Here is a 21,175-nt window from a genome sequence, read left to right on the forward strand (position 1 = left end):
TAGAAAGTATCCAACCTTTTAAAATGCAAATTGTTAGTAAGTACCATTCCAGCAAATTTGAAACAGAGAATAAGATATTGTTTACCCTTTAATACACAAAAGCAATGAAATGGAATGGAAAAAAGTGACCTGTTTTTCTGTAATTATAGTCAACAAGCATTACACACAGCCCTAATTTATGCCTAATTTATATCACTAAGTGTGCTTTTAAAATGTTTCAGTGTTTGATTTTGAATAAAACTGTAAAATTAGCATGCTGGTACTGATGCTGTCTTAGGAAGGGAAATATGCTGTAGTGGCTATAGGTGACATTCATTGTTGGCTTGTTTGATCCTGAATGGAAGCAGTAGTGGTTAGTTAATACAGATCCTGAAGTGGCTTTGCTTAGAGACCTGGATTGTGTTCCATTGTGATGGTTGTGCAATCTCACTTATCTCTGTAAACAGACTGCATTCTCCTTAGGACAGTCTGAGCTATTGCTCAACAGTCACAGCTGTGACATACAAAGGATGGACAGCAGGATGAAGAACTGTGAGAGCAGAATGTGTGATCGCTTCTTGGCTCTTAATTGAATCCATTTTTCTTTGGACTACTGTGGTTAGATCAAGAAGAGGAAGTAACTGCAGCTCTCACATGCCTAAACCATTCAGAACATGTGTAGATGACAGGAGAGTCCTGGCTTATTGCAGGTTTTCCAAGCTGGCTTTGACTCCCTCAAGTCAGGAAACTCTTCAAACCCGGGGTGTGTGCTTGATGCAGCCAGCAAAATAGATAATAAAATTATCAATAGACTTGCATGTCTGAGTGGACTTGCACGTGGACAGCAGCTCTGTCCCACAGGAGTGTGATTTTTCAGACTAGCAAAATGCACCTCTGAATTCAAGGTAGGGCTTCCTTGAGAGGTAAATTTCTCTTTACAAGACGTAGAAGTGCCATGAATTTTTCATATATTTTCTTTTTAATATTTTCCTTTGTTAAAGTTGCTTCTCTTTCATTAAATTTTATGAAAATGCCTGATGGCCTTTTCACATGATTAATCTGTCTTGAAGCAAAAATGAGGCATGGGAAGTTTAATCCAAAACATCTAAACCTTACCAGAATTCTGATGTCTTTGGAGTAGGTTAGGAGGAAGTGTACTAGACAGTCCTAGCTGTACATGCCACTCTTAGATTTGCCCAAGTTTTAGATCTTGGTGGTTTTTAATTTTTGTTTCTGTGCTTAGCCTAATCTAGTGTAGAATTATCTACCTTTAGTGATGTTCAGGTCCCAGGTTGCTTCAGCTTCCAGTTACATCATGGCATAGATTATGTCTTGTAATGCCCCATTTTCAGACATTTCTGAATAAAGTTACTGAGGACAGGAGGTATTGGATATAAAGTTGGCCTGATTTTCTGGTGAGGTCTTTGCACAAAAGTAATATAATTTGGAAACTTTTTGTGATTAAACTGTATCTATTCACAAAGCTAGTGCTAAACATCGTGACAGATTATTACATAATTACAATGCAATAAATTATCATGACTTCTTTCTAGAGAGTTGTTATGCTTGTGAGTTTGTAAAAGAAACTTTTCCTTAGTTGATGCAAAGTACTTAAGTTCTTACTAAAAGAGTAATCTCTTTCCACTCAATTTTAGGGGTCCAACATCACAGACACGTGTACAGAAATGCTGCGAAGTGGACTACTACTGAAAATTTCAGCAGGAAATATCCAAGAGAGGATATTTTTTCTTTTTGATAATCTTCTGGTCTACTGCAAAAAAAAGCACAGGTAAATTATTACTTTCAAAAAGAATGTGTTTTTCTCACAGTAGAGCTAATAATGAGTATGCTATTTCATAAGAACAACAGCATCAAAGTTGGCATTTTTAGAAGAAACTTATCAACGAAAGAGAATTATTTAATTCAAGCAATTGGAAAAAAATGATATGGGTGCAGAATCCTAGTGGTGAAGTGTGGGGAAAAAGAATCTGTCTTGTCAGCCTTTCACGGCGGGTTATATGTGGTGGCCTCACTCTCTTCTAGGAAGTGTAAACAATCTGAATATTTAGTTCAAACAGATGAGTGTTGTAGCTTGTGCAATAAAATTAGTCTACAGATTCAAGAGTTTCATGCCTTATATTTGTAATCAGGGAAAACATCTAGAAAGCTGCTGCTTGCTGCATTCCAAAGAGCAATTCCCTTAGTTCAGCAACAAGCTTCTGTAGATAATGTTGTGAGGAATAAGGGTTCTCCTATGTAAATATATCCCTCTTGATGCTCAAATTTGTCTCTTTAATCCAGAAGTTGTTTTAGAGTGGCCACTAAAGACATATTTAGATAGATAGGGTAGATATCTGGGTAGATATTGGTACATCTTCTTTTAAAAATTTCTGATATTTTTCGTAGTTTATTGTCCAGCAATTCCAAATAAGTTGCTGGTTGCATAGTATCTTTTCAGCTGTCCTCCACTAAGTTGCATATTTTTGTAGCCATATTCTCAATAAAATGCACTATCGGATGAAAATCTCAAAATGCATGAAAGGTTTTGGTCTGTGGTTTCTTTAGTTTCAAACAATCATGTCCTTGGCTGATACCATGCTGGCATCTCTGCAGATACAGGAGTAACTCAATTTAGAATATAATTTCAAAGTTTAAGATGATTAATTAAGATGATTTAATTTATTATTTCCAGCAAGATACTTTAAATATTGATTGGCAAGTATGTAAAGAGAGAAATTGTATTTTGGTAATTTTACAAAAATTGCCTTGCATTTATGGTATGAGATATTTTATTGTAATTTTTAACCATCCTTTTGTGGCAGAGTTGTATGAACATGGCATGCCATATTTAGGTTTACAGTTTTAAAACTCAGTTTAGCTATTTGATTTACTCATTCTGGAAAGGGGAAACAGGTAGTACTGAAACTTTATGCTTTATGCTGGGTTTGCTTTTTGCTTTCTTTGTATTTTTTAATGTGTTACTCAATTTTTGAATGATAAATTTATGGGGTAGTGGAATTATTCGTAAGAGAGTAGTAAAGTAGTTATTGAGAGGCAGGTAATTTTCTGAAAATTAGTACCTCTTTGGAGTGGATGAAGGTCAAAATTCAGGAGATCCTTATTTCTTAGGAACTGACCTTTGTTTGAGATACAGTATTAATTATCATCATAGGCAAATATGGATAGACAATAATCCCTGGCTTATCTGAGGTGTGAAAAGCTGTCTAGAACTGGGGTTCTCCAAAGGCATTGGCTTCACTGGGAACAGTTACAGCAATGCAAGGTGCTTTGGAACATATTGCAGTAAAACTGCCACAAACTTCAGCAATCCTTAATTGCAATCTTGGTTAACCCTTATGTTAGGAAGGAAAGATGTTGTCTTAATTCTTTCCTACATAAATCCCACTTATGATGCTAACATACGTAGGTCAAGATTTCTATCCAAAGATAGAAATCTTTGGACTCTCATTTCAGATAGAAATCTTTTGGATTCTCTCAATTAAATCTGCTCATTTAATTTTTTTCAGTCACACTATCCCCATGCTGAATTTCTAGACTAACAGGAAGACCACATCAGTTAGGAGGAAAGGCTCTCCTTTTTTTTTGTCTTGGATGGCATATAGATATAGACATGTAGACAACAGCATATAGATACTAAAGTGTTGGAGCAGAGCCTTTACAGAGTGGGACTTCCCTGATGAGCTCTCATTCAGGCAGGAATTTGCAGCTGACTCTTACCAGCCATAACATCTTTGCATTTCCTTCAGCAGCGCCCCATTCAGCAGCGGTTTCCACAGTCCAGTTGCACAGGTACTAAGGTGTTGTGATCCTTACAGTGGTCTCCAAATGCTGCATGTACAGGTAGCAGTGTAGAAACATGGAAGAAGGGAGTGGATGACCTGCTCATCTGCTCTTTTTTCAGGAGATTGAAGAACAGCAAAGCATCTACAGACGGCCACCGCTACCTTTTCCGGGGCAGAATAAACACGGAAGTGATGGAAGTGGAGAATGTAGATGATGGAACAGGTGAGTATATTTGTGTGGCTCATTTAAAGAGCCATCTTTTGAGGTGCTGAAATCAAATGCAGCTCCATGATTTCTTTGAGACTGGAGAATGCTCCTTGTATTTAGGAAGAAAGAGGAAGATGCTGCTTTAAGAGCACTATCTATTAATATCAAAATTCTGCTTCTGTGACACATCCTTGCTTTCATCCATTGCTAGCTGGGCAGCCATAGACGACTATATTAGGCTTACATGAACAGAGTAATAAAATAAGGTGACATTTATTGCTCAACTGAAATTACATGTTTAACCTCACTTTATGGCATTCCAGCACTCTTAAAAGGACTTATCCTTAGGTGCATGGTATATTTATGACAGCAAGTGGAGAACCAACCTCTATTGGGATGAAACAATGTAAATGCTTAAATTGTAACATAAGGAAGGTTTTTTAAAAATGTCTTTAGGGATATAAGCCATAAGATTACTTGAAATTTTTTTGACATACAACAGTAAAGTGAAAACCCAAGGTATTCTTAGACATGTCAATTTTTGTTTTAGAAACTTGAGTTTAACCTTTGAGCTTAAAAATAATTACTTTTTCTTTTGCAATTAAAAAATATTTTGGGCTTTTTTAATGTAAAGCTAGAAAAAAAAGTGGTATGTGAAACTTGCAGTGGCATTGCAAATATGTAAGTCTGGAGGGAATTTCTGTGAATTATATATTGCTTTTCCTGATATTTTTAAATAGTGTTAGATTTGTCCTCTGCTATGGATTCCAAGCATTTCTCAATGTAATTTTGTTCTAAAATTGAGCATTAATAACAATGAATTTATTTCTAAGTAAGCTTCATAGGAATTGAATATTTCTTTAAAATAATTTTTTTTTTTTCCGTTCTCGAGTTTCTTGTGTTCAGAATAGTTTGCTCACTTCTTGTTTTACAGAGTAGACAGTAGAACTGACTGGGAGAAAAAATTGACTATTGTTCTTATTGCAACAAAATAGTTTATTGGAAGGCTGTTGTCTCTTTCCTCCATCTTGTATTTTAAAGTCTTTCAACCTTTTTTCATATGTTGTGTTTTTATTTTATTATTTCTTATTTTATAATTTTTTTTTCCTTTGGATTTTGTTTTTTGATCAGCTTGCTTCTGTCTTTTGTCATTCACATTCAATTTTATAAAAAATTTACATTAATAAATGCTCAGAATTCATGACTAAAGTATCTAGAGCTGAAATTTTACCAGTGCCAGAATAATTATTGTAGTGCTGCAACGTGGGATGTCTGCTACTAATCCCAGGATTGTTTGGCTTTTCTGAGAGCATTATTTTTCAGTCTTTTCATTTGTGTTCAAGAAGACCAGAGCAGAGTGTTTTGTGCAGTACTGGTGCCTAACCCGTTATATTTTATACTTTATTAATGTCTGAAAGTAGGACTGATAATTACTTTCTTTTCTGTGATGAGTTTTATCTTAGCATTTGTACAATTTGTTATATATTCAGAATTCACATCTTGTTCCCCAAAGCTCATGCAATGCTTCTTGACTTGGTTCCATGAGCAATGTTGCCACTGAACCATTTAAGCTATTGATGAAAATGGTGAAAAATGCTGAACATACGGTAGAGCACTGTGGTGTCACACTTGATTCATTGTCTTTGCTTACCAGACAGTTTTTGTAAGAACTCCTTGACATCTGTTTTGGGTTATGTCCTTCACCAGCCCCACTGATTTAGTTGGTGATTTCAAGCTATCTATGTGTACACTGCAGTGAATTTCTTCAAGCCTCTTTGAGCTAAATATATTTTATTCAATATTCTTCACTCTGCTATTCCCCTTTTCCAGCCTGTATCACTGCCCAATGTTTAGCTTTATTTGTATAAAATCTCAGTGGTTTGTTTATGCAAAAAAGAGAGTTGATTATTTCAGTCTTTCCTGTCATGTACTGTTTGACTTCCTTTCATTTATTTTCGTTCATCTTCCTAAATGTGCTTTAGAAATACAAGGCAGTTTCCCTGTTTGCATCATATCACTTTCTGAGACAGCATCTCTTTGCTTCTAAGTGTTAACATTACAGTGTCCAGAGGATTATACCCACCAACTTCTTCCTGATGAATATTCCAAGAATTCTGTAACTATTCATCTTTAACTGACTCCTCCCTACATACTGTTCTGCATTTAGTGTTTGCTTTAGGAAATGTTTCTTTGATCCTCTATCTATCCTACCTTTCTTAATTTACTTGTTCTAACTATTCAATCCTTGCTCTTTTTCACACTGTTCATTTTCCTTCCTGCCTGTTTGTTTTCTTCCTCAATGAATCTTCAATTATAATATGGCTAAGTGCAAATATTCTTCCTCTATGCAGACACCAGTTGTCTAATTTCCTTCAGTCCCAAGAAATTTTGCTATTGTCCCCATTTCCTATAGCCTTGTACCCAGTCCTGGAGGGTTCATGCTTCCTTCCCCCTTGCTCTCTGAGCCCTATCAGATCTAGTCACTTTTATATACACATTATTTCCAGGATCCATACTCCTTTCCACACTTCTGTGACGTCATTAATAGTTTAGTTAGTCTGATTAGTTAGTTTAGTTAGTCTGTGACATCATTAACAGTTTAGTTAGTCTGATTTCTAACTTATAAGAGTTGGTGGATGCTCAGTCCCTGAAAGCATTTGAAGTCAGGTTGAGTGGAGCTCTGAGCAGCCTGATCTAGCTGAAAATGTTCCTGCTTTTTGCAGGTTATTTCCTGGTGCCCTTCCAACCAAACCATGCTATGATTCTTTTTACCTACATTTTTTCCTTATCACCACATTTTCTGCTTTTCCCATTTCAGTTTATCCAATATCCTAAGATTTATTTTTCCTTGTAATTGCTGCTATTTCATCCCTCCTTTCTGTGGTTCTCTTTGGAATGTGGAAATTTCTGTGTTAATTCCCTGGCCTGTGACATCTTTCTGCCTTTTTCTTGTCACCCTCTCCTTTTTTTTATTTTACTCTACCTGCTCTTTTCCTTCCTTGTGAGACTTCTGTATTCCCTCTCTTCACACAGATATTTTTTCTTTCACTCAATCATAATGTCCTTCTTTAACCTTTGTCTGTCCTGCTTTCTTTACTGTTCTCATTTGTTACACCCAGATGTCTTGTTTCTCATCCCTGTGGTCATCCATGTTTGAGCTGTAGCCCAGTACTATTCTGCTGTTTTCTTTTCATCTCATTGCATTCCCAAGAGGAGTAATAAGGTTGTCCCAGTGTCACTCCCATTAGCTTTGCATGTGCTTTTTTTTGTATTATATTATTTTATTCTCTTTAATCTTTTATTACCTATCACTTTCTATAATTCCTAATTTACAGTGAAAGCTTTGGGTGCAGAGTGCTTGTATTTAATCATATCTGTGCAATACTCCTTGTCATGCACTCACTCCAGATGGATCTCTTTAAAGACATTGAAGACTATTCAGTCTAGATGATACTTCCACAGTTCCTTACTGCACATTTTGGGATCCTGCTCACTTTATATAAGGAAACATGGAGCTCCAGAGAGCAGGGCAACTGAGAGTGTTTGCTCCCAGCATTGATAGATGTAGGAACGTAATCTTTGTTGTTTGTGAGCAGAAGCATAGAAATAGCAAAACAGATCCCCAGTGTGGCTTATTATCATGCTAATGACATGCCTACAGAAATTAACAAAGCTTTTTCTGAAAAGCAATTTTTCTTTGATGAAATTAGGCCTTGGCTGAGTAGTACAGTTGGTGTCAGTTTTCTTTTTTTTTGTTTCAGCACCATGAAGGACTCTGTTTTTTCTTGATTGCACTGATTAAAGTAGAATGCATATTACTTATCAGGGCCAACTATATATGATCTTAAAATAATGTGGCTACACAAGTATTAGAAATGTGGTTTTATGGTAATCATATTCTTTTTTCTATACCAGTTCCTAAAATTCACTTTTAAGAGAAAAATACATTTCTAAAGGCATTCATCAGCCATTAAATGAATGGTACTTAGTTTATGAAAAAAACCACTTGAGACTTAGGAAATAGCGGATTTATGTTTGCTTCTAGTATAGTAGTTCTGTCCTCTCTAGTTTTGAACTGAGGCATGATATAGAAAAAATGTGACATGACAAAAGTAGCTGGAAACTGCATCAAAAAATACACATGGAGGGTGGCAGTTGATATTGTGCAGAAATTATTTCCTTGGCATTTCTGAGCATTGATGCTCCTAAGAACCTCTAAGAAATGTAAAAGTACTTCAGTACAGAGACTTCTGTTTATTTTTTTTAAGGGAAGAAGAAAATTCTTTTGTATATGGCTGCAACAAATTGCTTCTTATTCATCACTCAAAGATATGAGTCTTGAATTTTGAACAACATATTGCAGTTCAAATTACAGGCTTTAATGTATTACCAAGTCACATTAGAAGATGATGTCATCTTTCATCACCTTTCCTAGGGAAGTTGTACGTTTAATGATTTGTTGATCCTGCTCATTCAGACTTTGCATGGGGTAAATGGCAGGCTTGTGCTCTTCTTCCTTCTGTAACCAATATGTCAGGTTTGGAAATTCTTTGTTTAGCCTGGCTGCCAGCTGTGATTGCATTGATGTGAAGGGTGTACAGATGTGCAGAGCATCTGGGCAGTCAGGACATGTGCACCTCCTGGCTGGCCGGCAGCTCTTGACCAGGTTTTGCCCAATAGCCAGGTCAGAGAAGGTAGGAGTTTATATGGGATGACAGTGTAATGCTGAACTGCTCTTGACTATGGATATTGGGTGTACTGGGAAGAAAAAATTGCTCATGGAAGCCTTGGAGAATTGTAGGAATTGCTTCCCTTCATGGGGAGTGTGAAGAGCAAGGGAGAAAGCAGATGTGTTGCAGCTGGAGACAGTGGCTGAAGTCCAAGAGGGCATCACAGCAGTGAGTTACTATAGCAAAGCTGGACAACAGCTACATGGACAACAGTTCCATGTTTTCATCCACCTGAGCTCAGTGCTCTCTTGTATACATTAGGCAGTCATAATACCTAGCTTGGTGATTGGGCCTTTCCCAGACTTCTGTGAGTTTGTGGTGGAGTGAGGTGAGTGTGTTCAAACAGTCAGAGTACTCCTGGCCCTGCAGTTACAAATCCTAAGATCCAAGGAAACTGCATATTTAAAAGCCATCTCTATGTTGAGAGATTCAAGTGTCTGGACACACCATTTTTTTTTTTTTTCTGAATTAAGCTACTAAGTTTACACCAAATTTTTTTCCAAAGTAGGGCAATCTGAATCCAATTGTGAGTCTGAGCCCTCATTTTTGATTTTGTTTTTGTCCACAATTTTAACAGCTATGGTTCAGTGAACGAGTAATCATTTTCCTACACAATGTGTCTTGTGATGATAGACTTGTAGTAACAAAGACCCGAAGAAAATTATGACCCTGTATTTTTAGATGTATTCACCTCCAACTTAATAAATAAACAAAGGAATCTTAACTTCCTCCAGTAGTGTTTCTGTCTGAGACTTATTTCTTGTCCTTGACTTTTGGGTCTGATTTTCTAAGAGTGCATGAATACCATGATGGGTAATTTTCAAGAAACAATGTTTTTAAAGAAACAAAGGATACTATGCGTAGGCTATGCAAATAAAAATATGATAAATAGCTGAGTGGCATAAACATGATGTTGGAAAAATAACTTCATTTTTTCCCTTGTCATAGACTTGCTTGCACTTTTTTTACGTGCTTTGAGTACTAGAAAGTTTTGTTGGTTTAGAAATTAGCCATCAGTCTCATGATTTTCTAGTAGTTCCTGACATTTCCCAGCCCAGTACACAAAGCTTGGCTGCTTTCCATCTAATTAAAATGCAAAGTTATTGAAAGGATACTAGCACGTCTGCTGAGATTTATGATAAATCTTAGCAAGCATTTCAGCAAGGGTTTCAGTTTCAGAAAATTTCATCTCATCATAAAAATAGGGCTGAAAAAGTATTTACTAAATGAAAAGCTGTGTAGTTATTGAACTAGTTCAGGGTTGGCCTTAGGACTTTTTTGCCACTTAATGAAAGTTTGTGGTGAGAAAATACTGACCTTTGATTTTTCTTAATGTTTCGTATTGTAGTTGCTTGCTCTACTTTTTTAGTCTCTGTTCTATGAAAAAAAGATCATTTCTTATCATAAGGCATTTATCCCTCACAATTTTTTCCCCAGGAAATGCATGTAATCCTAGTGAAGGATAGTTAGGGGATTAGTTTTGGAATTTTTGAATGAGATGTATGGATGAGCATGGTAAAATCAATTGCTATTGAGGTAAATATAGAGTAATAAATAGTAAATAATTTGATTTCTATAGCATTGATATTTTTACATGTTACATGTCAGGAGTTCTAGTTATCTAAGAACATCAGCAACCCCTAGCTCTCATAATGTGCCCATCAAACATGAGGCTGTTATGAACATATTTCAGGAATTTTGCATTTAGTTTTAGATCAGAAACATTTTTATTATATTCCAGTTTGTTTAAAATAGTGTAGCTATTTGCTTATTCAGGTAACCCGTAAAGGTTCACCAAATATCTGTGCTTTGATTACTTGTGACATTGAAATTGTATTTTCCCCCCTGTATATTTAGTCCTTTTTTACACTTACTAGTAAATCAAATCAATCACCATAGCAACTCAGTAATTTAAGGGGGAAAAGAGCATTGCTGCTTGTTTAAGGAATTATTTATTTCAGTTTAACACAAAAGTACTCCAAAGTATCATTATCTTTTCTTTTAATAGGACTCTGCCTGTTTTAGAGTCAACTTTATACCTTCTTCTATATGCTAGGCAAATCTCTGTTACACTTTACAAAGGACACTGTTTACTAAAATTAAAACTACTGTTTATTTAGTTATAACATTGTTCACGGTGGCACAGATAGCTTTCAATTTATTTTTATTCTTCTGTATTTTCTGGGCTTTTATGTATGGTGATAAGTTTTTAGTAATTGTGGCAACTATTGCTATTGCTTTTTTTAAGAGTTGGTGCTCTTTAAGCAATTTTATCTATTCCCAGCTGACTACCACAGCAGTGGCCACACTGTTATTAATGGCTGGAAGATCCACAACACGGCAAAGAATAAATGGTTTGTATGCATGGCAAAAACCCCTGAAGAGAAGCAAGAATGGCTGGAAGCTATTTTGAAAGAGCGAGAGAGAAGAAAAGGTAGGTCAATAAACTTCCTTGTGTTGCTCTGCCAGAAAGCCGTACTGTATTTTTATCTTGAGATATAAAGCAAAACCAGCTGGTAGGCAAACTTGTCGTGTCAGGTTCAGCTGAAGATTTATGAATACCAGTCTAGGAAAAATGAATCAAACTAGTACTGGGAAGGGCATAATGTCTTGAATCATATATGCTGGTAGTAAATGCTATTTGAGAAATGGGGAGATGATTTAATCTGTGATTTTACAGCTTATCCTCAACCAGTATGAATTGTCATAAATTCGTTGAGACCTGTGTATTATCATGGTTTGTGGTATCTGAGGGTCTATCCTAAATGCCTTGTGGGATTTGTATGCACTGATTTCCTTTGTGACTGGCCATTGGAATCACTGAAATGAGCAGGCTTTTTGTGTTGGATCTTAATGTTGATGATCCAAACTGAAATGGTGCACAACACATTAACAATTCCATCTTGGATGTATTGCCTCCTACCCAAGAAAGTAATCACCATTTCCAATCACCTTTGGAAAACTGCTTCCCTTCTGAGTAACTGAATTAAGGTGGAAGAATACTTGGATGAAATATAATCCTGATCTCAAATGTGACCACAAATAACTTCACATGTTCAAGGTGAACCCTTGAAGTACCCCCACCAAGTAGATGCAGGGAAAGATGATGCATCATCATTTTCTGGAGCTCATTTCATTTGAAAACCCAAATATCCTAATTGGTAATGCTGTTTGGAGCCTTGATGTTGAAAGAAAGTATGACCTTGTATTTAGATCTGTGATTCTTTTCCTGATTTTTGTAGATTTTCCATTGCCTATTGCAGTAACTGTTGGTTTGTGCCTCTGTCGTAGATGGACACTCTGTCCATCTCTGTCGTAGATGGACACTAACAATATTTTCTTTGGTCTTTTAAAGTTGAATACTGGATGTTCTAGAATCTGTTATAGGATCAGAGTTTCAAGTAGGGTGTCTCAGCACTGGCTTATCAGTAGTGTCATCAGGAATTCGTAGCGGAAAAACTAAAAAGATGCTTTAGAGGTCTAAAATGTCAACACTTTTAAAATATGAAAAATGTTTAAAAAATTAAAAAGCAGTGTGGTAGACATAGTGTCAAATGCAAAAATCCCAGGTTTGTCTGCTTTTTTATAGCACCTTGCATGGAACTGACTAAAACATATTCAATAAATCTTACTTCTCTGTTAAGTTTCATGTCTCACTTAGGCTCTTGATGCTTTAGCCAAGAAATACAAAGAGTAAGTAGTAGTATTTTATATTGATGAATTATTACTATTTCATACTAATCACCTGAGCAGCTGGTAATAGAAATGAGTTGGAGCTAAACTTTGGCAAGCTGGAGGTCTGAGGTAGCCATCCTAAAGCCAGTGCACGTCTTAGGATTTTAGCATCTTATGATTTGTGGAAGCTTTTGAGGTCCTGATGTTCTCAGTGGGTTTGCCACCAAGGAGAAAACCATGAAACCAGGAGGAGATGAGACACACATAGATTCAGATTTTAACGCAGAATTGTCAAAAACCAAATGAGTTGGAAGACTCCAAGGTTCAATGGACGTTTCAACCTCTACTTTTACTTGGAATCCATGTAGCAGAAGCTGAACAAAAAGGAGCTGAACCAAAAGGAGCCAAACGAATACTCTGAATTAAGTGATTTAGCAGAGTTTTCAGCTTTTGTAATAAAATTGTAAACTAGGACCACTTTGTAGATTGCTAGAGGAAATCAAAATGTATTGGAAACTTCCTGCAGAAATTTTCTGTCAATTTGGTGGCTTTCCTGTAAACCCCTGAGGCATTCAGCAAGTTAGAAATTTATTTCAAAGGTGGTCATCTTTAAGATTGATGATGTTGTGATGACATTACTTGAAATGTCAATACAAATAACAGCATCAACATCCTATAAGCTCCAGAAGTAGTATATTAGTTAACTTTTCTTTTCCCTGGGGTACTCCAAGTTTTATTTGTTTGTGTGACATGACTTCTATTTGTTTTATGGATGATGAGAGGCAATCCTTGTTCTGTTCCCAGTTAGCTTCTCATGACAGACACATTTCTTCAGGCTGTATTTTCAGAACTGAAGAAGTACCAGACCCTTACTCAGATGGAATATCATAGAATGACTTGGTTTGAAGGGGGCCGTAAAGATCTTCTAGTTCCAGCTCCCCTGCCAAGCCTGAATGCTTTTGTGGAAAATGGGTGAACTGTTTATTTGAAGCTAGCATATTACTACTATTAACTGGAAATTTGAAAAAATATTCCTTTCCATAAAGATCTTTTTATTATCACATGATAAGTGCAAAACCAAAACCCCTTATTTTACACTTGTGGAGACATGACTACTCTCTTGAAAATGTTCATGTACTGGTGTCAGTTATTACTACAAAATAAATGGTGATGTAGATAAACTAACAAATTAACTTCTCTGTGAGAAAAATATCTTTTGGTTATGCTTTATGAAGATCAGATGTTCATGGTTTAACTTGATCATGAGAAAATAATGAAAACCAGTTCTTTAACTTTTTTTTGTATGTAAAATACCAGTATTGCTTTTCCATTTCAGGGAAGATACTGAAATATAACGGCCATGTTGCTTCATAAAATGTTCATGTATTTTTGGCAGGTTTAAAATTGGGCATGGAACAGGACACTTGGGTGATGATCTCTGAGCAAGGAGAAAGATTGTACAAAATGATGTGCAAACAAGGGAATCTCATCAAAGACAGGAAGAGGAAATTAACCACTTTCCCCAAATGCTTTCTTGGAAGGTATTATATGCCTTTGGTAGAATGAAGTCTTACCATGTAAACCCACATTTTAAATCATCTTTGGGATTCTGTAGAAACCACACTTAATTTGTAATGTCTGTTAGGACTATTTGCATCACAGAATTTAGCCAGAATGTAAAATGGTCTGCCTGAAATTTATGAATGTGTTCTTGTTTTGCAAAGTTATTAAGGGATAAGACTGCAAAGGCCATGATGAAAATACGGAAATGCATCAAGTGAGTTAGTTTCTCGCAAGAAATAATTCCCAACTTTTTTAATGCACTTTGTCTCTGGAATGAGTAGTTTAGAGTGTAAAATTTTATTTATTCCACCTAAGTAATCTTTGTCTCTTAAAACAACTTCTGTCCTCCTCTTGCTTATAGGTAAGGAACAGAGTTAGTAAATAAGGTTTACAGGTTTAAATTATCAGGAGGATCTTTATAATGCCTTATTATGCCTATGGCTTGAGAAGACTGGAAGAGAAATAGATGCCCTAAAAATGCATGTATTAAAAAAATCATTTGGGAGACAGAAGGGTTATCACTTATTTCATTTGGCCATAAGATAAGTATGAAAATGCACTGTCAGAAGTGGCACAGTTGCAAGAGAAGTGAAACCAGGATTAAGATTAATGTTTCAGTTATAGTAGAATCATGTTTCCTCAAGGAAGTTGTTTGATGCAGGTGAAGAACACACTCATGCTGAGGAGCCACTTAAATCTACCATCAAGCAGCTTCTTTCCAGTGCTATCTTTGGAGTGAACTGTTTTGAAGAATGCTTTTGCTGGTCCCAGGGTCACCAGTTAAAACCCATGAATGTGAAGGTTGCACTACCTTGTTGCACTTTTCTTTTGATTTGTAACAAGCACATCTAATGTCCTGTAGATCCACTGTAGATCCAGTGTCTCTGAACTGCATCAGCTTTGCTTTGGTAGAAGCCAGGCATTTTCTGCACATTAATACATACTTGGTATATATGCTCTGGATGTCAATATGTTTGACACACCTTGGAAGTAACAAGCCTACTGTTCTGTCGTATTTTAGTTATGTTCTGCCCTCATGGCATACCTGCCCTGGGCAGGTGCAGTAGGAATGCTTGGAATTGCCCTATATTGGTCTGTCTGATGAAATGCAGCTAGTTGAGGATAACCCCGAAAACATGATAAATCTTTACTATGTGCTAGGTTAACTTCATGCACAGAAAACTTCTGAGCAGAAAAGACATCTCATGGAAACTATATATGTTTATGTCAAAATAATAGGAAAGCTGCAAAGAGTGAGTTTTTTTTAAAGGTAATACAACTTTTTGAGGATCATTGGGCTAAAAGATCATTTACAAGACTAGTAGGAAACACTGGTAATTTGTGAGGTACATGCAGTAAAATCTGGTGGTATGAGATAAAAAGTTTGTTTTCTGTATCTGTTTTTCAGTGAATTTGTGTCCTGGCTGTTGGAAATTGGAGAGATACACAAGTCTGAAGAAGGTGTTCATCTTGGCCAAGCTTTACTAGAGAACGGCATTATTCACCATGGTAAATAGAGTTAGTTTTAACTTACTTGTTTTCAAGATAATTGTTGTAACTAGAATGGACTTAATTTTGTTTGACTAAAAAATGGTCTTGTTAATACAAGACAGCTTGTGGAATCTGCATTATATTCTTCCAGGGGCCTCAAGGGGCCATTGTCCATGTCCATAGCAGATTTACTGGGAAAGGCTCCACTGATTTAATCAGATTTCCTCTGTGCTGTTGGGATCACAACATTGGGAAAAAGAACCTAGAGAAACATTGCTATTCTTTCGTAAGCAAAAAGAAATTCTGGGGAAACACAGAATAGTACACTGCTTGTAAGGGTTCTAACCTTTATTAAGACCAGGCATTTTAGGGAAGGTGTTCAGCTAAGAATTTTACATGACAGTGAGTCATAGCTGGATGTAAGTAAACTGGAGAAACTTCTGGTTTTGAAACTATGTTTTACAGAATCACATATTATAGGTGCAGTCACTCAAAACAAAGCTGTCAAGACAGTTACCATGCCATCATAGATCCAGGGTGTAAATTTAGATGGTATCTTTGATAATATACATTTTAATACTTCTGTACTCCAGCCAGCAACTAATTTAATACTTAAGTTCTTTGCAATGATTTTAGTGTCCTTGACTGGAAAGAAAGTGGGAGAAACATAGTGCCACTGAGCTGTGTGTGTTTTAAACATACGCAGAGTAGGAGGAAAAATATTAGGGTTATTAATCAGTAGTCATGTAGTCGTCATTCCTTTAATGTCAGTCTATGTGATTTTCCTCCACCATCATTCAAATGTCAGATGCTATTCTGTTTACTACACACACTGAACTGTTTTCAATAGAATGATTCTGTTGCCAGAGATTCTTCTCCTGATCTTGTAATTTATATCCTAAATACACCCATAGATTTTCTCAATGCAAAGTTAAATGAATATTGTGTAACTTCATGAGATAAAAGGGTAATTATATTAGAGCACAGAAATGTGAGCCAGACATGCTACTTTGAATAGTGAATCCAGCTGTAGTTCACTGAAAATAGCATTCCTAAAATAAAGTTGAATGAACCATCTGTTTTCACAGAGGGAGCAAGGGAGGAAGAACGTTTGGCTGTTATTTACATTGCAAATATTGTAGAGGCCTTTGTTGAGAGCTTGCATATTCAGTAGCTGGCCATTATTGTCACTGTGCTGGAGTTCATTCTAGCAATGACAGAGCCATGTTGTGATAGACATTGTTGTACTTCCTCATGTGTGAACTCTAGCAAGCAAGCAGAAAAGTTACAGTTTTTTTCCATTTTTTCCCCCTCCACTTTTATATAAGGGGAAAAATCTGTTTGTATGCTGCTATTTTAAATATACCTTGTGGAATTCTCTGATATCTGAAATGACTGATACCATTCAGTGGAGTGAGGTACTTAGTACACTTGCTGCAGCTGATTAGAGATGGAAACCTTGTTTCAATGGATTAAGGACCTTTGTAGTTACAAAAATAAACCGAATATCAGATAGTTCTAAAATGAATAGGTATTTATGTGGCTGTGCAGTTTCTTGGACTGATGTAATGATCTGATTTTAAATTACCTTGGCAAAAAGATTATATTAAAAGAGCAGTTTAAACCTTAGCATATGCCATATAAATACCTTTCCCAGCATAAATATGGGTACAGTGTTAGAAATGACACACAAAACAACTTGGCCTTCCTTATTTTAGTGGTAATGCAGCTTTTTGTGAGCCTAAGTTTTTGAAACCCAGCATGTCCCAGCTCTGTGGAGCTACTCCCTTAGTTCCTGGCGCACTATGATAAGTTGGGACAGCGTGGTACTTGTGTTCCTCAGAGGGCATAGCCTGCTCTGTCTGTCACATGCATGCAAGAAAGGAGAGGTGCTTTGTCATCCTGGTTCCCTCCCAGCACATCCCTGTATGAATGAGGAATAATTTGGCTTTAGGCAAAACTGTCTTGATGGTGTTTTTTTATTTTCGGAACTTGCTGGGCTTTTTCTACTTTTTATTTGTTAATCTATTGGATTACATTATTTTTCTTCAACAGTAGGAATATTTTTTAATTATAGAGCTAGAAGACTCCTTTTTTCTTAGTTAAATGGTCACAATCCATTAAAATTTATGTAGTTACTTATGTTAAGCATTATATGTGGAAATTTTGTAGTCTGTATCTCATGTATTTAGAGGCAATGACAGAACTTAGGAATTATTTTGAATAACTATCAGTTCAAAACAATTGGAATAGTGTCCTGGGCTTTACTATTAGTAGCTATATCAAATGCAGGTAGAGATGTTATTTTGCTCTTGCACATGACACTGGTGAAACCAATTAATATATGAAGTTGAGTTTTTATGTCTGTGTATCAGATGATGTGTGGAAATACTGAGGAGCTTGAAGGGGCATGAAAAACTACATAGATGGAAGGCATCTCACTATACAAAGTTTGTAATGCTTAACTAAATTTTTGGAAGAGAATTATGTATGATTGCATAATCATTTGCTATGGGAAGGCATGTACAGAATTACCTAACTCTCTCAGGTATGTTACTCTGATAAATGAAGACATTACAGCACCTTCCTTTATCAGTTGATGGCATGGAAATTGACTTTCAAAATTAAAGCATACAACTGCAAGTAAAAGTGTAATTAAGAAAGTAGTTATCTTAGGATGGTGATAATGCCTAAGCCTGTCCTCCACCATCAAATGGATCAGCTGTTTTTCAGAAAGATTTGCAGTTTCCAGGAGAACCTTTGTATCCTATGTTATGACTTTTTTTGACAAAACACTGGAAGTTGTTTGATTTGTTGCTGGAATCTTGTGAAACTCTGGAAGTCCACCTTTTAAGATCCTTTTCCCCAAGTCCTTGAGGACATACATTATCAACATCTTCATAATAATTGCTAGTCTCTTGCACTTAGGATGTTTAGGTGACTGTATATAGATGGAGACATTCATCTCTTCTTTGTGCCACTGTAAGACTGGTCAAATGTGTTGTGAAGTGTCTGTATATTTACTGAATCATCTGAGATTGGCCTCATCAAGAATGAGTACAGAAAATAATGTGGAAAAATAATATGAATAGTTGCAAAATAAGTCTTATTTGGCTATTTGCTTGATAAGCTCTGCAAAAGCACTGAAGACTAAAAGGATTTGAGTGCCTAATTTTTCATGCTGTCCCCTGCCTGTCTTCCTTATTCTTTGCCCTGTGACTTCAAACTGTTTTCTTCTGTGCTAAAATGTTGTAAGAAATATTGTCACCAGTGGCTTAAAGGAGCTTAGGGCAGATGATCTAACCGAGCTTCCTGGTCTCCCTGTTTGAAATCTACCCATTGCTGTGCTTAGGGCTCTTACTAGAAGAAATGACTTTTCTCTCTCTCTCCTTGGTTTCTTCAGAAAGTCATCTAACAATGCCTTTTTTTCTTTTAATTTAGTTACAGATAAGCACCAATTCAAACCTGAACACATGCTGTACAGATTCCGATATGATGATGGAACATACTATCCCAGAAATGAGATGCAGGATGTGATCTCCAAGGTACAGAATAAAATAGTTGCTATTATTAGGAAGAGCACATCAGAAACTGAGATTCTGCTTGAAAAGTAATGTAAAATTTGCTGGGAGAAACAACATCCCCTCACAGTTACCACTCTATATTTATGTGAATCAAATTCAGTTTTCCATTTGTAAGCTTTTGGTTAATTTTTACATATTTTAAATACAAAATGACAATTTGCTATTATGTAGTTATAGTTGCTGTTCAGTGGTTTCATATGCAGAATGCATTGCTTGTGTAATTGCTGGGTAATCCTGAAGCTGAGGTTCAGTCTATTGTATTTTTTAGTCCCTTCTCATAGATATGAAGATATATGTAGGAAACTGCTTTCAAATTTCTCTAAAATCTCAGTGTCCTTTATTCGTGTCCTAACTAGGCAGTAAATCTATTGTCACATTGATGTTTAGACATAATAGGTTATACCACCTATCTGTGTTTCTGACAACAATGAAAAGATTGATCAGAGTTTCCTTTAAATTCATTGGTATTCAAATTTGTCATGATTTGGAGTCAGTAGAAAGTGTCTGCATTTGGGTATTACACTGCAGTATAATTTAATTTTTGCTGCAGTATAATTTGATTTTTGCTCCACTTGTTAATATAAAGTGCACCTAAAGTAATCTACAATACTGAGCTCCCAGGCAGAGCAAAGTAGGATGGAATCTAATTTGATACAACTTTTAGTCATTATACTTGCATATTATAAACATAATTGCTTTTTTATAGTTTCCTAAGTAATACTAATGTGTTTTTCTTTTTTAAAATACAATTTTCTGATGGTAGTTTAAGAAACTACTGCAGATGTATAATTTATTTGATTTTAATAGAAAACATCTCCAATCTTTGAATCTTTTTGCATTTTTATAATTGATTAGTTATAATTCTAATTTGTAAGCAAAGTATTGATGCATATAATGAAATGCAGTGGTTTTTACTTTAATTCCACAGTTGTGTGTAGAATAGCAACCACTGTTCGGGACAGCCTTAATGCATGAAAACGTTGATTTATTTTTTGTGTGTTTTTATTTCTAAGTATTTCGAAACTTCAGAATTTTTTAATGCTCCCTTAAAGCTAATCTGTTTTGCATGTGTCTCAGTAAGCTTAGGTTGGATTGGAAATGTTTTCGTTCTCATAATTTATTCATCAGTGTTGTTATCGGCAAACTTTGTTTTGGCACATGAAGATACATAGAAATTTGAACATGTCTTTTCACTGTGTGAAGGAGATGCATTGACAGCATTCAGACTTCCTTACTATGTCCCTGCCTCTTGTCTGTGATGTGAATGTGTGCTTAACTCACCACCTCTTTCTCTTTAACAGGGTGTGCGACTGTACTGTCGCCTTCACAGTCTCTTTACCCCAGTAATTAGGTAAGTCCAGTTGGGAAATCCTGAGGGAGTCATTTGGAAGAAGTACATGATCTGAAGATACTGTGTTTGAATGTAGGAACCTAACCCATCCTTTCAAGATTGTTCTTTTGAGAGTAATCAGATAAGATTGATATGCTGTCAGGACAAAAAGCATAACTGAACCACTAAATGGCTGCTAACTCTGTTCAATATAACCTTTTAAATGGACTTCTAGAGCCTCCTAGGTCCTGATGGATATGCTTTTATGCTTGCTGTATATACTAGTGCACTCCTTTACTAATACACCATTACCTCATTTGAATAGTCCCAGAACAACTCACCTGCTTTTATACTGCAGTGACAATATCACCCAAATAAGTTGTGATCAGCCTCCTCCTTTCTGTCTACAAGAAAGACTTAATTTGCTATTTTCTCCTCCTGAGAAAACTTCTCAATCATTATTAAGTCCTCAATTCATGCTTGCACTAACTTGCTTATAAACTACAAGTATTTTTCTTCTGAGCTTTTGTTTGATTTTGAAAAATTGTTTTGTGTTACTTTGAACAGGGATAAAGACTATCACTTGAGAACCTACAAATCTGTGGTTATGGCTAACAAATTCATAGATTGGTTGATTGCCCAGGCAAGTAGATACATTTGGATTTATGTATGTTTTGCATTTAAATTCTGATTTGAAAGCTAGTGGTATATCAAGAACAACATACAAACACTTTGTGTAGTGTAATCCTCTTAAACCAGTAAAGTAACAGAAATCGGCTGTCATCAGCTATGCTTTTCATCTCTCTTCTGCT

At 36.0% G+C, this 21,175-nt stretch overlaps 1 protein-coding gene across 2 annotated transcripts in view; it reads left to right on the forward strand.

Moving 5' to 3' along the window:
• Window positions 1-21,175, forward strand: part of PREX2 (phosphatidylinositol-3,4,5-trisphosphate dependent Rac exchange factor 2) — a 166,376-nt gene that overhangs the window by 55,707 nt on the left and 89,494 nt on the right. For both annotated transcript variants that reach the window (XM_041412732.1, XM_041412733.1), the window contains 8 exons: window positions 1,635-1,768; window positions 3,902-4,005; window positions 11,005-11,154; window positions 13,792-13,936; window positions 15,367-15,467; window positions 18,891-18,994; window positions 20,335-20,384; window positions 20,931-21,006. In XM_041412732.1, the coding sequence (XP_041268666.1) occupies window positions 1,635-1,768; window positions 3,902-4,005; window positions 11,005-11,154; window positions 13,792-13,936; window positions 15,367-15,467; window positions 18,891-18,994; window positions 20,335-20,384; window positions 20,931-21,006 (864 nt within the window). The remainder of the gene's footprint in view (window positions 1-1,634; window positions 1,769-3,901; window positions 4,006-11,004; window positions 11,155-13,791; window positions 13,937-15,366; window positions 15,468-18,890; window positions 18,995-20,334; window positions 20,385-20,930; window positions 21,007-21,175) is intronic.

The sequence above is a fragment of the Onychostruthus taczanowskii genome, unplaced genomic scaffold (assembly GCF_017590055.1).
Source record: "Onychostruthus taczanowskii isolate IOZ18803 unplaced genomic scaffold, ASM1759005v1 scaffold4, whole genome shotgun sequence".
NCBI lineage: Eukaryota > Metazoa > Chordata > Aves > Passeriformes > Passeridae > Onychostruthus > Onychostruthus taczanowskii.